We start from the raw sequence: 20,183 nt of genomic DNA on the forward strand, positions 1-20,183 counted from the left end.
CAGAATATCTGGCTTGATAATGCTACTGCATTTTGCAGTTTGTTACTCATTTACTACTTGGCTGCTAAAGCAGTGCTTTTCTATATCCTTTATAAATCTAACTCAATTCATTTCTGCAAGTTCTTTCTTTGTTAGGATACTGATTACTGTAAATACAATAACTTAAATTAGACATGTCTCTTATTGGAACAACAAATTTTGAATTGAGAATTTTTCCAAATTGACATTCTGAAGTCTCACTAATCGAAGATACATATAGTAAAACTTCAGAGCTCATTTCAAATTCAAAGTTACAGAAAGCATTCTCTCTCTTCAGAAAATTTCAGATTAAGAGAGCTTCCAAAATAAAATTCCTAAATTTGCTCATATTGTATTTAGAAAATACTGAAATTTGGAGATCATTCTGAAGTGCAAATTTATTTTCTGAAATTAAGAGAATTACAAATTCAGCAACAGAATTTAAAGAGAAATATTCTGTATAACTTTTTGTATTGAACAAGTATACTATATCTATTGTTTCTGAACGTTCAGTACAGTATGTCAAATTTTCTTTTCAGTACCATAATTAATATTACATCAGTTATATACTGTACAGTAGTTATTTACTCATGTAAATAGTTTGTGTTATATAACTTTCAGACTCTGTGAGATAATGTGCAAAAGATTAAAGATGCAAGGAGTTGAGCTCTTGGACAATGCTTGCTGATGTTTCCCATGAACCTGTAGACCATGACATCTCTCAGAACACCAACACTTGGCAAAGTAAGGCTCGGACCAGCTATTAAAAATATTTTATGCATTTTTCAGTGTTTTTACTCAGCTGTATTAAATTTTGTGCATTATAGTTAACCTTGAGTTAGATCAGTTGCATAATCCTTTATGAGTGGAAAATAGTGTTTAATGCAAACACTAGATCCACACATCCCCTTCCCTTTAAATTTTCTTTGCTCATTTTCAGTCTTACTTTTTGCCTTTCTCTTAACATTTTTGAAAACTACCATGCACCTTACTTACTATATCCAACAACTTATTCTCCTATAATTCTTGAGTTCTCACTGTCCCCTATTCTGTATAAAAGAACTACAGTCCTGGTGTATGGTACCATGCATGCTTTCAATTAATCCTTAAGTGCCTTCTCTTTTTTAGTACAAATATTATGCAAATAGTAAAACTTCATTTTAACGGACCTCCATTTAACCCTCTAACTGTCCAAATGTAGATCTACGTTCACTTGCATAGCGCACCAAACGTAGATCTATGTTTTTTTTTTTTTTTTTACATTCTTTCTTAGGGAGAAAATCAAGGTTGGAGTGCTACACCTGCAAGCATTGCTCTACGTTTGGACAGTTTAAGGGTTAATGGATTGTGGATATAATGGACAAAATCCACTGGGTAAGATGCTTTTGAAAACTATGAGTCCAGTGGGTAGATAATTGTGTTATTATCATATCAAATAACAGACAAATTGTAGAAATATATAACTAACAAAATCTTTTGGATACAGAATTATCTATTCATCATAAAAGGTATATAAAAATTACTGTACATCTAACCCTTATTTTTATGTTTATTACAGTTCAGTTTTATATATATATATATATATATATATATATATATATATATATATATATATATATATATACATATATATATATACACACACACACATATATATATATACACACACACATATACATACATACATACATACCTTTTTATATATCTTTTATGATGAATAGATAATTCTGTATTCAAAAGATTTTGTTAGTTATATATCTATATATATATATATATATATATATATATATATATATATATATATATATATATATATATATATATATATATATATATATATATATATATATATATATATATATATATATATATATATATATACATACTATATATATACATATAGAAATATATAACTATATATATATATTACATAATATATATATATACAGTGGACCCCCGCATAACGATTACCTCCAAATGCGACCAATTATGTAAGTGTATTTATGTAAGTGCGTTTGTACGTGTATGTTTGGGGGTCTGAAAGGAATAATCTACTTCACAATATTCCTTATGGGAATAAATTCGGTCAGTACTGGCATCTGAACATACTTATGGAGTGAAAAAATATCGTTAACCGGGGGTCCACTGTATAATTTTTTTTTTTTTCAACAAGTCAGCCGTCTCCCACCGAGGCAGGGTGACCCAAAAAAGAAAGAAAATCCCCAGAAAGAAAATACTTTCATCATCATTCAACACTTTCACCACACTCACAAATTATCACTGTTTTTGCAGAGGTGCTCAGAATACAACAGTTTAGAAGCATATACGTATAAAGATACACAACATATATTTGCATATTATATATATATATATATATATATATATATATATATATATATATATATATATATATATATATATATAAACTGTGTGTAAAGTACTGTATTATGTACAGTAGGGTACTGTAATGTACTTTTTATTTGTGTTTTTAGCATTTAGATTTAACGAGACAACCTTAATGGACACCCTCTTCCTCTATTTGTACATCAACCATTCCATAGCTATACTCCCAAGTGGTTTCAGCATCTCAGTCTTGATTCCGACTATACCTGCTTTACTGCCGTTTAGTCTATTCGGTTATCCCAAGCATATACAGTGGAACCTCGAGTTTCGGCCGTAATCCGTTCCAGAAGGTCGGCTGAAACTCAAACTGTTCGCAAGTCAAAGCAATATTTCCCATAAAAAATAATGTAAATCCAATTAATCCATTCCAGACATCCAAAAATATTTAAAAAAAAAAAATTAAAGAATAACTATAGTTTTACAAAAACAAAACAATTATAAATACATATAGTACTTAAATGACTGATGAAATAGATAAATAGACATTTTAATAAACATTTAAAATCACATTTACATACCTTTATTGAAGACTCTTGTTGGCATATGGAAGACAGGGAGGAGAGAGGGAGGACTTATTATTGTTTGGAAGGGAAGGGGAATTATGTAGCAGTCGCACTCAATCAACAAGCACCAAAATAATGGATTATTATGAAATGTTTGGATGAACGGGCAGGGTAATGTTCACTTGAGGAGAAACAAAGCCAGGCTGACTCATAACACATGCGTGGGATGCTTTGTGTGGGTGCGGGCAGGTAGACAGGTCTGGTACAGCAGCCAAAACTCTAGGTACTGTTCAAAACTCAAGACAAAATTTAGGCGAAAAAAGTGACAAACTCAAAACGGCTGAAATTTGGGGCGTCCGAAACTCAAGGTTCTACTGTACGTATATGCTATTAAGCTAACCTGGGATTTCAGCCATACATTTCAAAATGTAAAATGACTGAGATCTTGGGTTTCACAGGTCTTGTTGTATATCTGCTAATGTTTTCAGTGACTGCTTGCCATTGAAGGTTGTTAGTGTATTGCAAGTGCTTTAAAGACTTACAGCATTGGCTTTGCTTTTCTTGTATTGAAGGTTCTTCTTTCTTTGTTAGCCAGTTTATCATGTGTAATATAGTAGTAGTATTTTTGTTTTTTGAATATAAGATCTTTCAAGTGGTTTGATTGCATTTTGTTTTTTTTCAGTTCTACAATTTTTTCAGAAGTGGAGTACTGTAGCTGAAATTTACCTTTGTTGAAAATAGTTTTCTATGGCCTCCTTTAAGACTTGGTGTTACTGGCTTGAAGATTTGCTCAGTCCTTGATAAATGCCAGTCTCATAAATTCTAGTATCTGCAAAGGTTACTAGTGCTATGATTTTTATCTTTAGCAATGTCAGATACGTATGAGAATGAGAAAGAAAATCGAAGTGTTATGTATCATATGCTTTTCACAATAGAGGTCTCTGATTGTACTATGTTGAGTATTGTTAGATAGGAACCTCACAGGAAGGAATTCCCATTCTGTCATTAGTATGATATGGAAACTTCTTAAATGCTGGCATGTTTGTTTAATGTGCATTGCACATGCTTTGATTATTTAAGGTAAACTGTTTCACAGTATTTACAGTTGTACAGTAAACTCAGTTTAACAGACTATAATAAGGGGCAACAGGTGGCTGGTAATGGCAGTTGTGGAGAATAAGGATGAGATTGTTTTGTATTATTGTAACTATAACATACAATTTTGTAACCAAGAGACTTTGTCAATTACAGTCATACCCCATTTTGTCATTTCGGCCTACGTTAAATTCACCTTTACACCACTTTTCTAGAGTAAATTTCAGTTCAGCGAATGTCATTATGTCAGACATTACATCACTCAGCAATGTCACCTACATCATAATTTTTTTAATTGTGTGTATTAATCTTTAAAAAAAAATGACTAAAATGTGTTTATAGTGTTCTTTAAGGTTTAGCTATACAGCCTTTCCTCACTTAACAACAGAGTTCCATTCCTAAGACCACATCGGTAAATGAATTTATCACTAAGTGAGGAGCATACTATAATGGCAATGGGTTTGTGTCAACAATCTTGGATTATTTTTTTTTTATTATCACACTGGCCGATTCCCACCAAGGCAGGGTGGCCCGAAAAAGAAAAACTTTCACCATCATTCACTCCATCACTGTCTTGGCAGAAGGGTGCTTTACACTACAGTTTTTAAACTGCAACATTTACACCCCTCCTTCAGAGTGCAGGCACTGTACTTCCCATCTCCAGGACTCAAGTACGGCCTGCCGGTTTCCCTGAACCCCTTTATAAATGTTACTTTGCTCACACTCCAACAGCACGTCAAGTATTAAAAACCATATGTCTCCATTCACTAATGTCAAACACGCTCACGCATGCCTGCTGGAAGTCCAAGCCCCTCGCACACAAAACCTCCTTTACCCCCTCCCTCCAACCTTTCCTAGGCCGACCCCTACCCCGCCTTCCTTCCACTACAGACTGATACACTCTTGAAGTCATTCTGTTTCGCTCCATTCTCTCTACATGTCCGAACCACCTCAACAACCCTTCCTCAGCCCTCTGGACAACAGTTTTGGTAATCCCGCACCTCCTCCTAACTTCCAAACTACGAATTCTCTGCATTATATTCACACCACACTTTGCCCTCAGACATGACATCTCCACTGCCTCCAGCCTTCTCCTCTCTGCAACATTCATCACCCATGCTTCACACCCATATAAGAGCATTGGTAAAACTATACTCTCATAAATTTCCCTCTTTGTCTCCAAGGACAAAGTTCTTTGTCTCCACAGACTCCTAAGTGCACCACTCACCCTTTTCCCCTCATCAATTCTATGATTCACCTCATCTTTCATAGACCCATCTGCTGACACGTCCACTCCCAAATATCTGGATACATTCACCTCCTCCATACTCTCTCCCTCCAATCTGATATCCAATCTTTCATCACCTAATCTTTTTGTTATCCTCATAACCTTACTATTTCCTGTATTCACCTGTAATTTTCTTCTTTTGCACACCCTACCAAATTCATCCACCAATCTCTGCAACTTCTCTTCAGAATCTCCCAAGAGCACAGTGTCATCAGCAAAGAGCAACTGTGACAACTCCCACTTTATGTGTGATTCTTTATCTTTTAACTCCACGCCTCTTGCCAAGACCCTCGCATTTACTTCTCTTACAACCCCATCTATAAATATATTAAACAACCATGGTGACATCACACATCCTTGTCTAAGGCCTACTTTTACTGGGGAATAATTTCCCTCTTTCCTACATACTCTAACTTGAGCCTCACTATCCTCGTAAAAACTCTTCACTGCTTTCAGTAACCTACCTCCTACACCATACACCTGCAACATCTGCCACATTGCCCCCCTATCCACCCTGTCATATGCCTTTTCCAAATCCATAAATGCCACAAAGATCTCTTTAGCCTTATCTAAATACTGTTCACTTATATGTTTCACTGTAAACACCTGGTCCACACACCCCCTACCTTTCCTAAAGCCTCCTTGTTCATCTGCTATCCTATTCTCTGTCTTACTCTTAATTTTTTCAATAATAACTCTACCATACACGTTACCAGGTATACTCAACAGTCTTATCCCCCTATAATTTTTGCACTCTCTTTTGTCCCCTTTGCCTTTATACAAAGGAACTATGCATGCTCTCTGCCAATCCCTAGGTACTTTACCCTCTTCCATACATTTATTAAACAATTGCACCAACCACTCCAAAACTATATCCCCACCTGCTTTTAACATTTCTATCTTTATCCCATCAATCCCAGCTGCCTTACCACCTTTCATTTTACCTACTGCCTCACGAACTTCCCCCACACTCACAACTGGCTCTTCCTCACTCCTACAAGATGTTATTCCTCCTTGCCCTATACACGAAATCACAGCTTCCCTATCTTCATCAACATTTAACAATTCCTCAAAATATTCCCTCCATCTTCCCAATACCTCTAACTCTCCATTTAATAACTCTCCTCTCCTATTTTTAACTGACAAATCCATTTGTTCTCTAGGCTTCCTTAACTTGTTAATCTCACTCCAAAACTTTTTCTTATTTTCAACAAAATTTGTTGATAACATCTCACCCACTCTCTCATTTGCTCTCTTTTTACATTGCTTCACCACTCTCTTAACCTCTCTCTTTTTCTCCATATACTCTTCCCTTCCTTGGATATTGTTTTAATAATGTCACCTTTGCACCATTTATAACATTTCTGGTATATTTTTAAATGTTTATACTAGTGTATTTTATATTGTAATAAACAGAATAGAGGAAATCAGCACTAATATACTACATTATTTAGATACGCGTACTGGTCAGAGAGCCTGTCGTAAGTCTGAGTCGTTGGTAAACAAATATGTCGCTAAGTGAGAAGAGGCTGTAGTCATATTCTTTTGTGAATTATTTACTGTAGTTTTATGGTGTTTGTCATCATTTTAATGCATTTTTAAGGCATTATGTCTGTTTTACATCAAAAACCAGGTTATGTTAAGGCTCTTGGAACCAATTATTGATGTATGGTGGGGTATGATTGTATGTACGTACTTCTAAATCAGTTTACTTACCAGATTTTGTCTTATATTTCCAAAGTCTGTTAAATTGAGGGTGTATTGTATTTGAATTGAGTCTACATAGTGAGTCATACTTGAGTCACATCAAAAACACAGAATATATTTATTTCTTGTGTACATGGTACCTATTTCATCATTCAAGGAATAGTTTTGGGTCTTGTCGGTTCTACAACTTCTTCCCGATTATTGAGTTTTCTTTAATATTATTTAAGTTCATGGTTTTATTATGTTTGAGAGGACAGATCTTGTTTTATTTTACAAAGGACATTGATCACTGGAGGGAGAAAAAAGAGGTAACATTGGACTGACAGCCTTAAATTAAAATTATAGTCATTCTTTATAATTCTGTGTTGTCTTAGGATATTGTCATTTGCTACAGTTGTTTTGTTGAAAGTTGACTTGTCTTGTACAAATACAGTAGGGTTAAATAACTTATTGATTTACATATTTTGTACTTTTTTCAGATGGTTTAGATGGTAGTGTGGGGGGCAGTGGTGGCAGCAGCACTGGGGGGATGACAACAATGTTTCACTGTCCAGATGCTCCGCCCAGCCCCGAACCTGCTACCAATGCCCCCTATAATCCTGTATCATCATGCTTCCTTGCACTGAGCCGCAGTTGCATTGGGGCAAGTGCTAATGAATGTGTTACTGTTCGATGGAATTTGCCACAAGATCAAGCTTCTCCTTCTGATTGGCTTGGCCTCTATTTAGCAGGTGAGTATAGTGCTGGTACTTCATATAGAAATACAGTACCACCAATAATTATATAGTTTTTCATATTACTGTATGTTGAATGTAGCATAAAAGGATCTTGACTGTACTATTTGAGCTTGCTACCTAGCACTTTTGTTTCAGTTTATTTCTGCTTCTGTTGTGGGTTCCTAAGCCTTCAACTTGTTGATTTCCATTTTTGGCCTATGTATACACAAAACTCAAAAGCTATGCAGAATTAATGTTTTTGAAAAACTTGTAATTTTTTGAAAACCCATTACAGTGGAACCTCAGTTTTTGTGATTAATCCGTTCTAAAAAGTCTGACAAAAAGCGAATTGTACGAAAATTGAAGCAATATTTCCCATGAGAAATAATGTAAATCCAATTAATCCGTTCCAGACACCCAAAATTTTTTTATTTATTTTTATTATCACACTGGCCGATTCCCACCAAGGCAGGGTGGCCCGAAAAAGAAAAACTTTCACCATCATTCACTCCATCACTGTCTTGCCAGAAGGGTGCTTTACACTACAGTTTAAACTGCAACATTAACACCCCTCCTTCAGAGTGCAGGCACTGTACTTCCCATCTCCAGGACTCAAGTCCGGCCTGCCGGTTTCCCTGAATCCCTTCATAAATGTTACTTTGCTCACACTCCAACAGCACATCAAGTATTAAAAACCATTTGTCTCCATTCACTCCTATCAAACACGCTCATGCATGCCTGCTGGAAGTCCAAGCCCCTCGCACACAAAACCTCCTTTACCCCCTCCCTCCAACCTTTCCTAGGCCGACCCCTACCCCGCCTTCCTTCCACTACAGACTGATACACTCTTGAAGTCATTCTGTTTCGCTCCATTCTCTCTACATGTCCGAACCACCTCAACAACCCTTCCTCAGCCCTCTGGACAACAGTTTTGGTAATCCCGCACCTCCTCCTAACTTCCAAACTACGAATTCTCTGCATTATATTCACACCACACATTGCCCTCGGACATGACATCTCCACTGCCTCCAGCCTTCTCCTCGCTGCAGCATTCATCACCCACGCTTCACACCCATATAAGAGCGTTGGTAAAACTATACTCTCATACATTCCCCTCTTTGCCTCCAAGGACAAAGTTCTTTGTCTCCACAGACTCCTAAGTGCACCACTCACTCTTTTTCCCTCATCAATTCTATGATTCACCTCATCTTTCATAGACCCATCTGCTGACACGTCCACTCCCAAATATCTGAATACGTTCACCTCCTCCATACTCTCTCCCTCCAATCTGATATTCAATCTTTCATCACCTAATCTTTTTGTTATCCTCATAACCTTACTCTTTCCTGTATTCACCTGTAATTTTCTTCTTTTGCACACCCTACCAAATTCATCCACCAATCTCTGCAACTTCTCTTCAGAATCTCCCAAGAGCACAGTGTCATCAGCAAAGAGCAGCTGTGACAACTCCCACTTTGTGTGTGATTCTTTATCTTTTAACTCCACGCCTCTTGCCAAGACCCTCGCATTTACTTCTCTTACAACCCCATCTATAAATATATTAAACAACCACGGTGACATCACACATCCTTGTCTAAGGCCTACTTTTACTGGGAAAAAATTTCCCTCTTTCCTACATACTCTAACTTGAGCCTCACTATCCTCGTAAAAACTCTTCACTGCTTTCAGTAACCTACCTCCTACACCATACACTTGCAACATCTGCCACATTGCCCCTCTATCCACCCTGTCATACGCCTTTTCCAAATCCATAAATGCCACAAAGACCTCTTTAGCCTTATCTAAATACTGTTCACTTATATGTTTCACTGTAAACACCTGGTCCACACACCCCCTACCTTTCCTAAAGCCTCCTTGTTCATCTGCTATCCTATTCTCCATCTTACTCTTAATTCTTTCAATTATAACTCTACCATACACTTTACCAGGTACACTCAACAGACTTATCCCCCTATAATTTTTGCACTCTCTTTTATCCCCTTTGCCTTTTTACAAAGGAACTATGCATGCTCTCTCCCAATCCCTAGGTACCTTACCCTCTTCCATACATTTATTAAATAATTGCACCAACCACTCCAAAACTATATCCCCACCTGCTTCTAACATTTCTATCTTTATCCCATCAATCCCGGCTGCCTTACCCCCTTTCATTTTACCCACTGCCTCACGAACTTCCCCCACACTCACAACTGGCTCTTCCTCACTCCTACAAGATGTTATTCCTCCTTGCCGTATACATGAAATTACAGCTTCCCTATCTTCATCAACATTTAACAATTCCTCAAAATATTCCCTCCATCTTCCCAATACCTCTAACTCTCCATTTAATAACTCTCCTCTCCTATTTTTAACTGACAAATCCATTTGTTCTCTAGGCTTTCTTAACTTGTTAATCTCACTCCAAAACTTTTTCTTATTTTCAACAAAATTTGTTGATAACATCTCACCCACTCTCTCATTTGCTCTCTTTTTACATTGCTTCACCACTCTCTTAACCTCTCTCTTTTTCTCCATATACTCTTCCCTCCTTGCATCACTTCTACTTTGTAAAAACTTCTCATATGCTAACTTTTTCTCCCTTACTACTCTCTTTACATCATCATTCCACCAATCGCTCCTCTTCCCTCCTGCACCCACTTTCCTGTAACCACAAACTTCTGCTGAACACTCTAACACTACATTTTTAATCCTACCCCATACCTCTTCGACCCCATTGCCTATGCTCTCATTAGCCCATCTATCCTCCAATAGCTGTTTATATCTTACCCTAACTGCCTCCTCTTTTAGCTTATAAACCTTCACCTCTCTCTTCCCTGATGCTTCTATTCTCCTTGTATCCCATCTACCTTTTACTCTCAGTGTAGCTACAACTAGAAAGTGATCTGATATATCTGTGGCCCCTCTATAAACATGTACATCCTGAAGTCTACTCAACAGTCTTTTATCTACCAATACATAATCCAACAAACTACTGTCATTTCGCCCTACATCATATCTTGTATACTTATTTATCCTCTTTTTCTTAAAATATGTATTACCTATAACTAAACCCCTTTCTATACAAAGTTCAATCAAAGGGCTCCCATTATCATTTACACCTGGCACCCCAAACTTACCTACCACACCCTCTCTAAAAGTTTCTCCTACTTTAGCATTCAGGTCCCCTACCACAATTACTCTCTCACTTGGTTCAAAGGCTCCTATACATTCACTTAACATCTCCCAAAATCTCTCTCTCTCCTCTGCATTCCTCTCTTCTCCAGGTGCATACACGCTTATTATGACCCACTTCTCGCATCCAACCTTTACTTTAATCCACATAATTCTTGAATTTACACATTCATATTCTCTCTTCTCCTTCCATAACTGATCATTTAACATTACTGCTACCCCTTCCTTTGCTCTAACTCTCTCAGATACTCCAGATTTAATCCCATTTATTTCCCCCCACTGAAACTCTCCTACCCCCTTCAGCTTTGTTTCGCTTAGAGCCAGGACATCCAACTTCTTTTCATTCATAACATCAGCAATCATCTGTTTCTTGTCATCCGCACTACATCCACGCACATTTAAGCATCCCAGTTTTATAAAGTTTTTCTTCTTCTCTTTTTTAGTAAATGTATACAGGAGAAGGGGTTACTAGCCCATTGCTCCCGGCATTTTAGTCGCCTCATACGACACGCATGGCTTACGGAGGAAAGATTCTTTTCCACTTCCCCATGGACAATAGAAGAAATAAAAAAGAACAAGAGCTATTTAGAAAAAGGAGAAAAACCTAGATGTATGTATATATATATATGCATGTGCGTGTCTGTGAAGTGTGACCAAAGTGTAAGTAGGAGTAGGAAGATATCCCTGTTATCTAGCGTGTTTATGAGACAGAAAAAGAAACCAGCAATCCTACCATCATGCAAAACAGTTACAGGTTTTTGTTTCACAGTCATCTGGCAGGACGGTAGTACTTCCCTGGGTGGTTGCTGTCTACCAACCTACTACCCAAAAATATTAACAAAAAATACAGTTTATAGAGAATAACTATAGTTTTACGTACAGAGAACAATGAGTAATAAATAAGTATAAATGACTAATGAAATGGATAAATGAACATTTAACATCACTTTTACCATTACTGAAGACTCTTGTTGGCTTATGGAAGACTGCGAGGAGGGAAGAGGGAGGAGAGGTTATTGTTTGGAAGGGGAATTCCCTTCCATAAGGCCTTCATGTATTAAGGCCTTATCCAGGGTTATTTCCCTTCTTTGTCTTTTAGTGGCACTAGGACCAGCTTGAGAGTCACTGTACCTGTAACACAAAAAAAATCTGTCCAGAGAGGTCTGTTTCTGGCATCTCTTTAAGATTTGCCTAAAATGGGACAAGGCATTGTCATTAAACATGTTGCAGATAGGGCTTTAAACAGCTTTGTTAGGGTGATATTTCTCCACAGAACTTTGCAACTCACTCCACTTTGCACACATGTCCTTAATCACTGAAGAAGGCACATTCTCCCCTCACTCTTCCTCCTCTGAAGCAATTTCCTCAGCTGCGGTCTGTTGCTGTTCCAGTTGAAGGTCTTGCAGCTCTTCAGTGGTTACCTCTTCCCTGTGGTCGTCCACTAACTCTTCCACATCCTGGCAACTCACATCCAACCCCATGGACTTCCCCAAAGACACAATATTCTATAGTGTTTCTTGCCTTCTTTATCAAAGGGCTGGCACTTGGAACTTTCTTTGGCCCCATGGTGGCTTATTTAGCAGTTGCACTCAATAAACAAGCACAAAAAACAATGGATTATTGCGAAATGTTTTGGATGAACGAGCGGGGTGATGCTCACTCAACGAGAAACAAAGGCAGACCGAGTCACAAATGCATGGGATGCTTTGTGTGGGCGCTTGAGTGGCCGAGTCATGCAGACATGTTTGGTATGGAACATTTTCAGCTGTACGAAAACTGAGCAGATGTATGAAAACTGGGATAAAATTTCGATGAAAAAAAGTCATCAAAAGCAGAATCATATGAAAACAAGCATGAGAAAACTGAGGTTCCACTGTATTTACTTTATCCATTATATTTACTGTATTTATCTGGAAAAAATGCCCCATAATTGCAGGGGTTATATTTCTAAGACTCGTGATAATTGGAAAACAAACAGTATATCTGCACCCTTGAAACAGGGCTAATGTTAAATTGATTTATATTATACCTGGTTCAACATATAGTAACAGTGCGAGTGTAGTCTTATGTATATGATGAGTGTAAAGATCTTCCAGTGATCTTCTGTTTGTGGTGATTTTTAACCCTTTCACTGCTTCTTATATAGATCTGTATTATTGATGCCAGTGTAGCTTATGTAGATCTATGCTGTTGCAACTAGTGTTGTCACATAGATCCACATTATTGATGCCAATGTTGCTTATGTAGATCTACGTTATTGATGCCAGTGTTGCTCGTGTAGATCTACGTTATTGATGTCAGTGTTGCTTATATAGATCTGCGCTTTAAGCACAGCACCCTCAAATATGCCGTGAGCAGTAAATTTTGGCCTAGACATAAGAGAATGGGTCTGTGCATTAAATATTCACAGTATAAAAAAATACTGCCCTATGTAGTGTTTGATAAGAAAAGCAAACCTCTGACCTCGTGCTTGGTTTAAAATAGCAACCTTAAGGTGTTTTTATTGGCAGTTTCTTTGTTGATAAAATGAAGACATTCTACTGAAGAGATTATTTTGGTTGCTTTCAGGACTAGAAGTAGCTTGAAATAGGCTCAAAGTAGTTGAAATATTAAATTTTTGATGATTTCCCTGAGGAAGGGCAAGATCCTCTACTTTCTTCTCAGTATGTGTTACTAGGTCTGCTTCTATTATTGGGATGCCCTAACCCACAACCAATCATTCCTGGTTATATTTTATTAATTCGAGAAATAGGAAAAAAAGTTCAGTTTCTTTTGTGATAAGATACAAAATGGGGGCAAGTGTCATATAGGAGAAGCTTTGGATGTGATTAATGAACAGGGGAAAGATTATTTTAGTTGCTGGAATGCATACAGTGTTTATTTTGGATTCTATTTTAAATTGGAATGTGTTGAATTTTGTGTAAAATTTGACAAATTACTGACTTCTGTAGTTCTGATAGTTGAATGGGTAGTTTCTTGTGCTCATTCAATAGAATGGAAGACATACTAGCAAAATAGCAAAGAATTTGGTTGAATTGAGTAATGGAATTGGCTTCAAATAGGATTCAAAGTGAGCAAAATCGCTGAAGTGTAAATTGCACCCAGACTACCAACTTTGCGCTTCCGTAATTCTATAAGATTTCCATCATATTTTGTATTTTTGGTGTCATTATTTCAGAAAAAGATTCTCTACTATTATTTTTTAAAATCCCAGCATTGTCAGCACTTTCAATTTCAGGGGATTTTAATGAAGGTAAACAGCAACAGCCTGGTTGAACAAGTGATCAGCCAAAAAAAAAAACTGGCCTCAGACAAAGTTGCAAGGGGAAGATAGCCTCTTGAAATCAGTCAAGGGTTACAGGTATATCACATGTATTGATGATGGTGGTGAATGTGATGATGGTGAAGATGGTGATAATAATAATGAAAGATACTGGTGAAGGTGGTGGTTTTGAAGAGGCATTATTAAGATAGTAAGGATGGTGAAGGTAAAGATGATGGTAGTGATGAGGGGGATGATGATGGCAATTTTAATGATGATAATGGTGTTTTTGTTTCATGATGATAATGGTGTTTTTGGTAGTGATGGTCAAGAATGAGAAAAGATGATGGAAATGAGTTATGGTGATTATGATGGAATTGAAAGTAGGTTGATAAAGGTGATGGTGATGTTATAAAGGTAATTGGACCTAGTCTCCCTTTCCTTGGATTGAACCTACCCCATTAAAATGGAATAAAAAACCATTCCATCTGTGCATGTGCAGAACATTTAGATGCCCTGAAGTTTCCCATTCTCAGCAGTCAGACCCTGGAGGTTAGCCAGTAACACTGGAGGTTAGCCAGTAACACTGGAGGTTAGCCAATAACACTGGAGGTTAGTCAGTAACACTGGAGGGGAGCCAGTAACATTAGTGGTGAGCCAGTAACACTGGTGGTGAGCCAGTAACACTAGCAGTGAGCCAGTAACACTGGTGGTGAGCCAGTAACACTGGTGGTGAGCCAGTAACACTGGTGGTGAGCCAGTAACACTGGTGGTGAGCCAGTAACACTGGTGGTAAGCCAGTAACACTAGCGGTGAGCCAGTAACACTAGCGGTGAGCCAGTAACACTGGTGGTGAGCCAGGAACACTAGCAGTGAGCCAGTAACACTGGTGGTGAGCCAGTAACACTGGTGGTGAGCCAGTAACACTAGCGGTGAGCCAGTAACACTGGTGGTGAGCCAGTAACACTGGAGGTGAGTCAGTAACACTGGCAGTGAGCCAGTAACACCCTGGAGGTGAGCAAGTAACTCCCTGGAGGTGAGCCAGTAACACCCTGGAGGTGAACCAGTAGCATCCTGGAGGTGAACCAGTAGCACCCTGGAGGTGAGCCAGTAACACCCTGAAGGTGAGCCAGTAACACCCTGGAGATGAGCCAGTAACACCCTGGAGATGAGCCAGTAACACCCTGGAGATGAGCCAGTAACACCCTAGAGGTGAGAAAGTAACACTGTGCAGGTGAGCCAGTAACTCCCTGGAGGTGAGCCAGTGACTCCCTGGAGGTGACCCAGTAACTCCCTGGTGGTGAGCAGTAACACCATGCAGGTGAGAAAGTAACACCATGCAGGTGAGCCAGTAACACCCTAGAGGTGAGCCAGTAACACCATGGAGGTGAGCAAGTAATGCCATGGAGGTGAGCCAGTAACACCCTAGAGGTGAGCCAGTAACACCCTTGAGGTGAGCCAGTAACACCCTAGAGGTGAGCTAGTAACACCATGGAGGTGAGCCAGTAACACCATGGAGGTGAGCCAGTAACACCATGGAGGTGAGCCAGTAACACCATGGAGGTGAGCCAGTAACACCCTAGGGATGAGCCAGTTACACCCTAGAGGTGAGCCAGTAATACCCTGGAGGTGAGCCAGTAACACCATGATGGAGATGAGCCAGTAACACCATGGAGGTGAGCCAGTAACACCCTAGAGGTGAGAAAGTAACACCATGGAGGTGAGCCAGTAACACCACCAGTCAGCCATACAGCACTGTGAGAGACACTAGACCTCTCATGACTACCCTAGAGCTGAGGAAAGATTTTCAAGAATATGCAAGGACTCCAAAAATTTTTTTCTCTTGAGACTGCATTAACTGCACACACAAGGAAGTCATGGCACAGTGATTGTGTTAGCATCTGTCTTCTTGCACAGAAAATTCTCAGAAGCTCAAGAGGAAATGGGACATGTATGTCTGCCAGGTGCCAGATTAACCAGGCTGATGGATATGTGGGCCAGCAGGCTGCTGGCAGTAACAGCATGGTTGATTAGGCAAGCATCAGATAAGCCTAGTCCAAGGCCAGGTTGCTAGAGTATGAAAATTCTCAAATGCCTTCAAGGATATATCTGTTTTAAATAAATGTTTTTTCACTCGTGCTTTTTTTTTTTTGTATTGTCATTGCTATAGTTACTATTTTGTGAATACCCTTAAGAGTGAATATTTTGTTATTCAAACCTTAGTTCACCCGCTGTATTTCATATTTTAGTTTTTAGTTTTACTTTTTTTTTCTTTCTCTGTGTTAATTGACATCTGTTATTTCAGTCTTTGTGCACTGTTGAATTGTTCCCTGTGCCATCTCTTGGGACTATCTCATATTCATCTTGGCAGTGAGTTGTAACTTTTGTGTTGTACTTTTATTTCCTTGAGACAGTTTCAATTTTGTGTGCCCTTAAGAATAATTATAAGAAGGGCATGCTCTGAATTTATGGTTATTTTTTCTCCCAGACTTGCTGTACAGTAAAATTCTTTCTTCTTTATTTCTGCACATGTTTTCAATTCCTTAGTTTTTTTTTTTTCCAACAAGTCGTCCGTCTCCCACTGAGACAGGATGACCCAAAAAAGAAAGAAAATACCCAAAAAGAAAATACTTTCTTCATCATTCAACACTTTCACCTCACTCATACATAATCACTGTCTTTGCAGAGGCACCCACATACAACAGTTTAGAAGCATATCTTTCTTTCAACACACCAGCCGTATCCCACCGAGGCGGGGTGGCCCAAAAGGAAAAACAAAAGTTTCTCCTTTTACATTTAGTAATATATACAGGAGAAGGGGTTACTCGCCCCTTGCTCCTGGCATTTTAGTCGCATCTTACAACACGCATGGCTTACGGAGGAAGAATTCTGTTCCACTTCCCCATGGAGATAAGAGGAAATAAACAGGAACAAGAACTAGAAAGAAAACAGAAGAAAACCCAGAGGGGTGTGTATATATATATATGCTTGTACACATATGTGTAGTGTGACCTAAGTGTAAGAAGAAGTAGCAAGATGTACCTGAAATCTTCCATGTTTATGAGACAGAAAAAAGACACCAGCAATCCTACCATCATGTAAAACAATTACAGGTTTCCGTTTTACACTCACTTGGCAGGACGGTAGTACCTTCCTGGGCAGTTGCTGTTTACCAGCCTACTACCTACTAGAAGCTTATATAAAGATATATAACATAACCTTCCAAACTGCTCTTATCCCAAACCCCTCCTTTAAATTGCAGGCATTATACTTCCCACTTCCAGTACTCAAGTCCGGCTATAAAAAAATAATCGGTTTCCCTGAATCCCTTCACAAAATATTACCCTGCTCACACTGCAACAGATCGTCAGGTCCCAAAAACCATACATCTACATTCACTCCTATCTAACACGCTCACGCATGCTTGCTGGAAGTCCAAGCCCCTTACCCACAAGACCTCCTTTATCCCCTCCGACCTTTTCAAGGATGACCCCTACCCCGCCTTCCTTCCCTTACAGATTTATACACTCTCCATGTCATTCTACTTTGATCCATTCTCTCTAAATGACCAAACCACCTCAACAACCTCTCTTCAGCCCTCTCACTAATACTTTTATTAACTTCACACCTCCTAATTTCCACACTCCAAATTCTCTAAATCATTTGATACCCTCATCACCTTACACTTATCTATGTTCACTTTCAACTTTCTACCTTTACACACCCTCCCAAACTCGTCCACTAACCTTTGCAACTTTTCTTTAGAATTTCCCATAAGCATATTATCAGCAGCAAATAGTAACTGTGTCAACTCCCATTTTGTATTTGATTCCCCATAATTTAATCCCACCCCTCTCCCCAACACCCTAGCATTTACTTCTTTTACAACCCCTTCTGTAAATATATTAAACAACGATAGTGACATTACACATCCCTGTCTAAGACCTACTTTTACCAGGAAGTAATCACCCTCTCTTCTACACACCCTAACCTGAGCCTCACTATCCTCATAAAAACTCTACAGCATTTAGTAACTTACTACCTATTACATATACTACTTGCAACATCTGCCACAGTGCTCCCCTATCCACTCTGTCATATGCCTTTTCTAAATCCATAAATGCAGTGAAAACTCCCCTATCTTTATCTGAATACTGTTCACATATATGCTTTAATGTAAACACTTGATCAACACATCCCCTACCCACTCTAAAGCCTCCTTGTTCATATGCAATCCTGCTCTCTATCTTATCTCCAGTACTATGTCCTCCCTGCTTTTAACATTACTGTCTTAATCCCATCAGTTTCAGTTGCTTTACCCCCTTTCATTCTACGTAATGCCTCATGCACCTCCCCCACACTCACATCCTGCTCTTCTTCACTCCTAAAAGATGGTATACCTCCCTGGCCAGTGCATGAAATTACCGCCTCCCTTTCTTCATCGTCATTTAAAAGTTCCTCAAAATATTCCCGCCATCTGCCCAATACCTCCAGCTCCCCATCTACTAACACCCTTACTCTGTTTTTAACTGACAAATCCATTTGTTCCCTAGGCTTTCTTGTTTATCTCACTCCAAAATATTTTCTTATTTTCATCAAAGTTTCTTGACACTGCTTCTCCCACTCTATCACCTGCTTTCTTTTTGCACTCTCTCACCACACTCTTTACCTTTCTTTTACTCTCCATATACTCTGCTCTTCTTATAACACATCTGCTTTGTAAAAACCTCTCATAAGCTGCCTTTTCTCTTTTATCACACCCTCTACTTCATCATTCCACCAATCACTCTTTCCTCCTACACCCACCCTTCTATAGCCACAAACTTCTGCCCCACATTCTAATACTGCATTTTTAAAACTATTCCAACCCTCTTCAAGCCCCCCACTGCTCATACTTGCACTAGCCCACCTTTCTTCCAGTAGTTGCTTATATCTCACCCTAACTTCCTGCTCCCTTAGCTTATACACTTTCACCTCTCTCTTACTTGCTGTTGCCATTTTCCTTTTGTCCCATCTATCTCTTACTCTAACTGTAGCCACAACTAAATAATGATCCGATATATCAGTTGCCCCTCTATAAACATGTACATCCTGAAGCCTACCCATCAACCTTTTATCCACCAATACATAATTTAACAAACTACTTTCATTACGTGCTATATCATACCTTGAATACTTATCCTCTTTTTCATAAAATTTGTATTACTTATTACCAAACCTCTTTATACACATAGCTCAATTAACCCTTTGAGGGTTTTGGTCGTACTAGTACGTCTTACGCGTAGGGGTTTTTGACGTACTAGTACGCATAAATTCTAGCGGCCTCAAATCTAGTGGGAGAAAGCTGGTAGGCCTTCATATGAAAGAATGGGTCTATGTGGTCAGTGTGCACAGTCTAAAAAAAATCCTGCAGCACACAGTGCATAATGAGAAAAAAAAAACTTTGACCATTTTTTTGGAATAAATCAGCGACTTTGCAGTGTATTTTCGTATGGTATTTATTGTTGTATTCTAGTTTTCTTGGTCTCATTTTATAGAATGGAAGACATATTACAGAAATTGAGATGATTTTGATTGGTTTTACAATGAAACGTGCCTTGAAATTGAGCTCAAAGTAGCAGAAATGTTCGATTTTTACCAAACTTCAAAAGTAAACAATCGTGCCAAGCGTGCAATACACGTCAACTGGTGAGTCTAATATTCTTTCACAAGTGCACCAATAATATTTATACCATTTTTTACACTAATGCAGTAGTCTGCATAACAGTAAATCTTATATTTTTTGTGAGAATAAAAATTCAAAGTGGAAAGCAAAAGAATATAAGAGGGGCCTTGAGACGTGACTAATGACTAGAGGAAATGTCATTTTAGTGCCAGGAATGTCTTTCTTGTTTATTCTGGACCCTATTCGGAAATTGGCATCTTTTGAAATTTGTGTGAAATTGGCAAAATTGCTAAATTCTGACCACTGTACTGGATAGTTGAATTTCATAAATGGG

At 38.4% G+C, this 20,183-nt stretch overlaps 1 protein-coding gene across 4 annotated transcripts in view; it reads left to right on the forward strand.

Annotated features, from left to right (window-relative positions):
- The window catches only part of LOC128690374 (serine-rich adhesin for platelets-like), a 364,642-nt gene that overhangs the window by 7,990 nt on the left and 336,469 nt on the right, over window positions 1–20,183 (forward strand). For all 4 annotated transcript variants that reach the window (XM_070089660.1, XM_070089659.1, XM_070089658.1 and 1 more), the window contains exons 2-3: window positions 640–762; window positions 7,494–7,745. In XM_070089660.1, coding sequence (XP_069945761.1) covers window positions 696–762; window positions 7,494–7,745 — 319 coding nt within the window. In that variant the 5' untranslated portion in view covers window positions 640–695. The remainder of the gene's footprint in view (window positions 1–639; window positions 763–7,493; window positions 7,746–20,183) is intronic.

Source organism: Cherax quadricarinatus, chromosome 29 (assembly GCF_038502225.1).
Source record: "Cherax quadricarinatus isolate ZL_2023a chromosome 29, ASM3850222v1, whole genome shotgun sequence".
Lineage (NCBI taxonomy): Eukaryota > Metazoa > Arthropoda > Malacostraca > Decapoda > Parastacidae > Cherax > Cherax quadricarinatus.